Source organism: Salvelinus sp. IW2-2015, linkage group LG11, assembly GCF_002910315.2.
Source record: "Salvelinus sp. IW2-2015 linkage group LG11, ASM291031v2, whole genome shotgun sequence".
Taxonomy (NCBI): Eukaryota; Metazoa; Chordata; class Actinopteri; order Salmoniformes; family Salmonidae; genus Salvelinus; species Salvelinus sp. IW2-2015.
The window spans coordinates 47,361,039-47,369,615 of NC_036851.1; the positions used below are offsets into that span (position 1 = coordinate 47,361,039).

The window sequence follows — 8,577 nt, forward strand, 5'->3', positions numbered from 1 at the left end:
GTTGGAGGGAGGCTATGTTACAGACATACCTGATCAGAGGAGGAGGCTATGTTTACAGGACATACCTGATCAGAGGGAGGGAGGCTATGTTACAGGACATACCTGAATCAGAGTGGAGGGCTATGTTACAGGACATACCTGATCAGAGCGGAGGGAGGCTATGTTACAGGAGGTATACCTGATCGAGTTGGAGGCTATGTTACAGGACATACCTGATCAGAGTGGAGGCTATGTTACGATGAATACCTGATCGGAGAGGCTATGTTACAGGACATACCTGATCAGAGGAGGGAGGCTATGTTGGACATACCTGATCAGAGGAGGAGGCTTGTTACAGGACATACCTGATCGGTGGGGGGGCTATGTTACATGACATACCTGATCAGAGCAGAGGAGGCTATGTGTACAGGACATACCGATCAGATTGGAGGAGGCATGTTACAGGACTACCTAATCAGATGTTGGGGCTATGTTACAGGAACATACCTGATCAGAGCGGAGGGGGCTATGTTACAGCTGATACCTAATCAGAGAGAGAGGCTGTGTTACAGGACATACCTGATCAGAGCAGCAGGAGGCTATGCTTACAGGAATACCTGATCGGATGGAGAGGAGGCTATGTTACAGGACATACCTAAGCAGAGGGGAGCTATGTTACAGGACATACCTGATCAGAGTGGAGGGAGGGCTAGTGTTACATGACCTACCTGATCAGAGTGGAGGCTATGTTACAGGACATACCTGATCAGAGTGGAGGCTATGTTACAGGACATGTCTGATCAGAATGAATACAGCAGAGCATCTATCTGTCACAGCTTTATCTTATCATGACTGACAATGACATCTTAATATCATGTCTGATCGGACCTGATTCATCATGATCTTATCATAAATGACCATGACGTCTTGATATCATATATTTTCTGACGTGACATATCATGATCTTATGACGACTGAACATATCTCTGTCTCGTGGCTTGTCTGTAAATGTTAATAAAAACAGGTCAATATTATATGTCTGGAGATGAAAGGGACGTCCGCTGTGTTATGTTCAGTACCCATCAATATGTTATGCAGTGTATGTGTTGTGTACATCTGTATGTGTGTTTGTAGGTGTGTGTGTAGGTGTGATGTGCTGTGTGTGTGTAGGTGTTCATCACAAAATTATTTTTACTGAGCGTGGTGGTGTGATGTATTTGGCTGCTTGTAGGAGTTAGGAGAGCCTCAGCCGCCGGCTTGGTTTGGCTCTGCAGTTAAGTCCCAGTGCAAGACCAGCCAATAGAACGRGAGAGAGGGTAGAGGGGGCGGGGTCAAGTGCGAGAGGGAGGCAGACTCAGCGAATGAGAGAGAGAGAGAGAGAGAGAAAGAGAGAGAGGTCTTCAGAGCGCAATATGCCCTTGCTTCCCTCTCTAGTACAGAACTGAAAGGAGACCGGGCAGAGGAACAGAGGAACAGAGGAACACAGTAATAGTAGAGCTGGAAAAGAAAGAAAGAGACTAAAAGAGTACGGCATAGAAAGGACAGGGAGAGAGAGAGAGAAAGGGCGTAAAAGAAGGGGACAGGTGTGAAGAGATAGAGAGACAGAGAGACAGACAGAGTCAGAGAGACAGAGATAGAGAGAGAAAGTGCTCGATAGTGATCTGTGCAGCTTAAACTCTACTACTACTACTCTACCACCAGCAGGACCATGGAGACAGGCAGCCCCAGGAAGATCCAGTTCACCATGCCTCTCCTGGACTCACACCTGGACCCGGAGGCTGCTGAACAGGTGAGGAGGCAGTGGGGGGGATCATACAGGACCTTACACAAGCAGATAGCTTGTTACTTACTGGATCAATGACTTACAGTTTTACCGGTGCGTTCGCAGCCAGTCTTTAATCTGAAAAGACATGGGGGCAGACTGTAAATGGGGCTAGGCTAGTGGGTCGCAGCCAGTCTTTAATCTGAAAAGACATGGGGGCAGGCTGTAAATGGGGCTAGGCTAGTGGGTCGCAGGCGGTTATGGCACAGGACCTCATAGTCTCTCAATAGTGTCCGTTCTGAGAGCAGTCGGTGTGTCGGGATCAATTAGTTATGACACGGGGAGGTTAAAGCCCTTACCGAGCAGAGTGTGAATCTCAATAGTTGGTGCGACTATTAAATTGGTTATTTGCATTGACTCCTCCTTCTGTTTTATTAAATTATTATATATTTTTTTTTACGCTGCTCTTACTCACTGTTTATAATCTATGCATAGTCACTTTACCCCTACCTACATGTACATATTACCTCAATTACCTGGACTAATCTGTACCCCCTGCACATTGTCTTTGTACCGGTACCCCTGTATATAGAGTTGTTATTGTTATTTTATTGTGTTATTTTATTTAATTTTTTACTTTAGTTAGTAAATATTATTTTTACTCTTATTTTTCTTAAAGCTGCATTGCTGGTTAACGGCTTGTAAGTAAGCATTTCACTGTAAGGTCTACACCTGTTGTATTCGGCGCAGGTGACAAATAACATTTTATTTKATTTGATTTAAAGCTCAATGTTAAATTAAAATCTCTTCACCATCATATGTAAGCCAACAAGACACCAATGTCGATGTACACAACACTCTCCCCGCCTTTCATGATCCGTCCAGCCGTTACCGAGAACCACCATACTGGATTGTTTACAGGGCTGTCAGCATAAGGGGTCATCAGACAATTTTTTACCAAAACCTACGTAACTCAAAATCTACTCATCGGATAAAAACAAGGATACGGCGTCCATAAGGTGACCATTAGACTTACAGAACCAGTCAAAGTTTGGACACACCTACTCATTCAAGGGTTTTTCTTAATTTTTACTATCTTCTGCATTGTAGAATAATAGTGAAGACATCAAAACTATGAAATAACACATATGAAATCATGTAGTAACCAAAAAAGTGTTAAACAATTCAAAATATRTTTTATATTTGAGATTCTTCAAAGTAGCCACCCTTTGCCTTGATGACAGCTTTGAACACTCTTGGCATTCTCTCAACCAGCTTCATRARGTATTCACCTGGAAATGCATTTCAATTAGCAAGTGTGCCTTGTTAAAAGTTAATTTGTGAAATTTCTTTCCGTCTTAATGCCAATCAGTTGTGTTGTGACAAGGTAGGGGGGTAAACAGAAGATAGCCCTATTTGGTAAAACACCAAGTCCATATTATGGCAAGAACAGCTCAAATAAACAAAAATAAACATTACTTTAAGACATGAAGGTCAGTGAATGCAGAACATTTCAAGAGACTTTATGAAAGTTTCTTCAAGTGCAGAGAAAAAACCATCAAGCGCTATGATGAAACTGGTTCTCATGAGGACCACCACAGGAAATGAAGACCCAGAGTTACCTCTGCTGCAGAGGATAACTTCATTAGATTACCAGCCTCAGAGTTCAATAACAGACACATCTCAACATCAACTGTTCAGAGGAGACTGCGTGAATCAGGCCTTCATGGTCGAATTGCTGCAAAGAAACCACTTCTAAAGGACACCAATAAGAAGAAGAGACTTGCTTGGGCCAAGAAATATGAGAGCATGGACATTAGACGGTGAAATCTGTCCTTTGGTCTGATGAGTCCAAGTTTAAGATTTTATGGTTCCAACCGCCGTGTCTTTGTGAGATGCAAGGTGAACGGATGATCTCTGCATGTTTAGTTCCCACCATTAAGCATGGAGGAGGAGGTGTGGGGGTGCTTTGATGGTGACGCTCAGTGATTTATTTAGAATTCAAGGCACACATAACCAGCATGGCTACCACAGCATTCTGCAGCGATACGCCATCCCATCTGGTTTGCGCTTAGTGGGACTATCATTTGTTTTCAACTGGACAATGACCAAACACATCTCCAGGCTGTGTAAGGGCTATTTGATCAATACGGAGAGTGATGGAGTGCTGCATCAGATGACCTGGCCTTCACAATCACCCGACTTTAACCCAATTGAGATTGTTTGGGTTGGACAGCAGAGTGAAGGAAAAGCTCAAACATAAAATATATTTTGATTTGTTGAACACTTTTTTKGTTACTACATGTTTCCRTATGTGTTATTTCATAGTTTTGATGTCTTCACTATTATTCTACAATGTCGAAAATAGTAAAAATACAGAAAAACCCTTGAATGAGTAGGTGTGTCCAAATATTTGACTGGTACTGTATAYATATATAAATATATACAATGAGGCTGTATGTATTTTTAGATATAGGCCTATTTATTGTGCATGTGTATTATTGTATCGTCATCACCTTTATAGCAACACTAAATACAAACACACACATAACACATCTCAGAGGTAATGAACTGTCCATTGTTCAGCACAGCAATTGATAAAACAGGACCATGTTTGAAAAAACAAGTGGTTCTGAGCTTATGTCAATATTACACAGGTGAGCTGATATCATTCTGTCACAGCTTCCCATGTTGATAGTGGGTATTGTAAATAGTAATTCTGTGCCAGTTGATTTAATTTCCATTGAAAGCTCTGTTAGTTACCATACGGAACACACTGTTGTTAGCTCCACCTATGCTACTAATTGTCATATCAAGATATCGTATTGCTGTATGTGCTCCTAAGCCCAGGGGTACTTTTAATAGTAATCTTGTGCACATTTACCTGAATTCTATTATTATTTCTGCCATTTTGTATRCAATCAGGAAGCCCAKTGTGGCTAGYTCATCCAGTTCTATTAACAATTGTGTCASCATGTATCCACCATGGACACTCCTGCTGTTTTCACATCTTGCACAGGGCTCAGACTGTTCCATATAAATGTGCAAAGCCTGATGTTTAACATTTMTGGATGTATGGSTGCATGACACTAGCCCAGACGTTACAGTCATCTCAGAGACCTGGCTGAATAATTTGATTATGGAGAAGGACGTTGCCGTTGCGGACTACAACATTTTTAGATGTGATAGACTGCTGTTATGGCATAATGCTCTCTTAGCATCTCTGTCCCCAAAATGTATGAGCTGTTGGTTGTAAAAGTGGCCATAAGCTAGAATGTGCATATATTTATTACTGAGGTATACTGCCTCCCAGCCGCTTCGCGGAGGCTGTTGGTACTATTTCTGATTATTTTAAACCCTTTCTGGTATCTAAACTGGTTGTGTTTGGAGATGTAAATCTTGATTGGCTTACCTTATCCTGACTAACCGTCCCCATAAGTATTTGGCTACTGGTGTTTTTGCATATTATGTCAGCGACCACTGGCCTATTGATTCGTCTTAGAGGTACCAAATTGGAAAACTCTGACCATCGTATAATTGTGAAGATAAAAAAAAATCTCGCCCCAGGCGTTCCTTCATGATCGTTGTTATTGAGAGCTTTTTTTCTACTAGACCCTGTTTTGGCACTCACATTTTTCTCATCCATTTTTCATCTCTCTGGCTGAGCAACTCCGAGTCAAAAAACTAGACTAATCCATGGTACTCTCCTGTACTCTCAGACATCTTCTTCATAAAAAATCTACAAAATATTATGCTTAAACTCATAATAACTGATAAAATCCGATTATCTTTGAAAGAATGTTTTAAAAATGGTATAATCCTTGTAAATTACATCATAAATGGGACTGGTGGAGTTATGTCACACATGCAACTAACAAAAATATATGAAAATGTCTGCTCTAACCAAAATTACAACCAACTAATTGCAGCATTTCTGTAAAAATGGAAGAGGCAAGTGGAAAGGGGAGAAGGTAAGGAACTTCTCTGTCGACATTAAAGACCAAAATTGATTAAAGAAAATTGTGATAAATAAAAAAGTATACCCTTTTCATTTAAGGACCAAAAAATGGACAGCTGTGCCTTTTAAGTCAGAAAATAGTTGGGAAGAGATTTTTGATGTACCAATTCCATGGCCTTATGGTTTATGAACTGATACACAAAATAACGGTTGATTCAAAACTTAGAGTTTTTCTATTTCAAATATTATACAAAATTCTTGCAACCAATAGAATATTATGTATATATGAGGGATACAACCATCCCAGGTCTGCAAATCTTGATGCAAAGAGACAGAATCATTAGATCATTTGTTTTGGTACTGTCCACATGTACAGTAGCAKGTTTTTGGTAGCAGGTTCAGAATTGGCTGAAGAATTGCAACATTTACTTGGTGATTTGAAAAGTYATAGTCAATCGATCAATAATATAATGCAATATAATATAAGAGCAAAACATTTGATCTTTGATTTACAATCTGTAKAAACTATGAGAATAGAAAAGTTCAGAACTTTTGTGAAACATCACAGCACAGTTGAAAAGATATGGCAAATAGAAATCAAACCAGGATGGTGTTCAGAGATAGCCGGGAGAGGTTGAGTGGGGCTGAAGGGTGGGACTAAAAACAACAAGTTAACCAATGTAAAATATACTGTGTCCGTAAAATGTATATAGTAGGTACAGTATACGCTGCAAGTAGAAGCCTAAGTGTTGTTTATCCACCCCTTTCCAGGCTCCCTTGTCTTGCAAAAATCCTATAATCATTTGTCAACAAACAGCTACGTTATTATCTATCAGTAAATGGTGTTCTTTATATTAACCCATCCGGATTCAGACCTAAACATGGTACCACTATGGCTACCGTGCTTGTTGTAAGTAATATTGCAAATGCCTTAGATGATAGCATAAATTTTTGTACCATGTTTGTAGACTTGTCAAAAGCTTTTAGTACTGTAGACCATGTAATTCTGCTGAGTATGGTACTGATGCTTCCCGATGGTTTCATAATTATCTCAATTACAGAACTCAGGCCATCAAGGTAGATGATGTCAAAACATATATATACATATTAATTTGTGTGCAGATACAGTGTTGTATTCCACAGATACAGTGTTGTATTCCACAGATACAGTGTTGTATTCCACAGATACAGTGTTATATTCCACAGATACAGTGTTATATTCCACAGATACAGTGTTGTATTCCATTGATACAGTGTTGTATTCCACAGATACAGTGTTGTATTCCATTGATATAGTGTTGTATTCCACAGATACAGTGTTGTATTCCATTGATACAGTGTTGTATTCCACAGATACAGTGTTATATTCCACAGATACAGTGTTGTATTCCATTGCTCCAGTGTTGTATTCCATTGCTCCATCAGTTGACCAAGCCTTTTCAAATTGGAAGACAGATTTTCTAGCACTGTAGAGGTCACTATTGACTCTAAAGTCAGTGCTGAATGTAAATATAACAAAATGCTCTTTCTAGGTCCCACTTTCTAGGTCCCATACAATTCTGGTGCACTGCCCTTCTATCCGTGATTTATTGTATGTAACTTTAGGTTAAGTGTATGCGTGCGTGTGTGTGTGTGAGGGTGCGTGATGAGAGAGAGGTGTTGCTCAGGGATCACAGTGGAGTCAGCCTCTGGCTATATCTCAGCCTGATGTATTGAGAGTGGGGTCAACCTCTGGCTATATCTCAGCCTGATGTACTGAGAGTGGGGTCAGCATCTGGCTATATCTCAGCCTGATGTACTGAGAGTGTGGTCAGTCTGGCTATATCTCTGTCTGATGTACTGAGAGTGTGGTCAGTCTCTGGCTATATCTCAGCCTGATGTACTGAGAGTGGGGTCAGTGCCTATTGATATCGTAACAAGAGGACAGAGTGATTCATGGTTCACTTCTCCTCAGTATTTAGTGCCTATTGATATCGTAACAAGAGGACAGAGTGATTCATGGTTCACTTCCTCCTCAGTATTTAGTGCCTATTGATATCGTAACAAGAGACAGAGTGATTCATGGTTCACTTCCTCCCAGTATTTAGTCCTATTGATATCGTACAAGAGGACAGAGTGATTCATGGTTCACTTCCTCCTCAGTATTTAGTGCCTATGATATCGTAACAAGAGGACAGAGTGATTCATGGTCACTTCCTCCTCAGTAAATTTAGTGCCTATTGATATCGTAACAAGAGGACAGAGTGATTCATGGTTCACTTCCTCCTCATAGCGATTCTATACCAGCTAAAATGAACAATCTCATTAATTGACCACCATGCTCACATTACAGCTCACAGAGAGCTGACTCCACTCTCAATCAAGCTGAGATATAGCCAGAGTGTAACGGCAGTCTATTTCTTCCTCCTCCTCTCCGAGGAGAGGCGAGAAGGATCAGAGGACCAATGTGCAGAGTGGTAGTTTCCATGATTTTAATATCCACGAAAACAAGACAATACAAAATAACAAAAGAACTAACCGTAACAGTCCCGTGTGGCACAAACACTGACACAGGAAACAAACGCCCACAAACCAAACGTGAAACCCAGGTGCCTAAGTATGATTCTCAATCAGGGACAACGATTGACAGCTGCCTCTGATTGAGAATCATACCAGGCCGAACACAAAACCCCAACATAGAAAAACACACATAGACAACCCACCCCAACTCACGCCCTGACCATACTAAATAAATACAAAACAAGGGAAATAAGGTCAGGAACGTGACACAGAGACTACTCCACACTCAGTACATCAGACAGAGATATAGCCAGAGACTGACCACACTCTCAGTACATCAGACAGAGATATAGCCAGAGACTGAGTCCACACTCAGTAC

At 40.8% G+C, this 8,577-nt stretch overlaps 1 protein-coding gene across 3 annotated transcripts in view; it reads left to right on the forward strand.

Annotated features, from left to right (window-relative positions):
• Positions 1-1,383: 1,383 nt before the first annotated feature.
• LOC111970503 (protein phosphatase 1 regulatory subunit 1A-like) overlaps positions 1,384-8,577 on the forward strand; it is a 48,457-nt gene continuing 41,263 nt past the window's right edge. For all 3 annotated transcript variants that reach the window (XM_023997290.2, XM_023997288.2, XM_023997289.2), the window contains exon 1: positions 1,384-1,768. In XM_023997290.2, the coding sequence (XP_023853058.1) occupies positions 1,688-1,768 (81 nt within the window). In that variant the 5' untranslated portion in view covers positions 1,384-1,687. The remainder of the gene's footprint in view (positions 1,769-8,577) is intronic.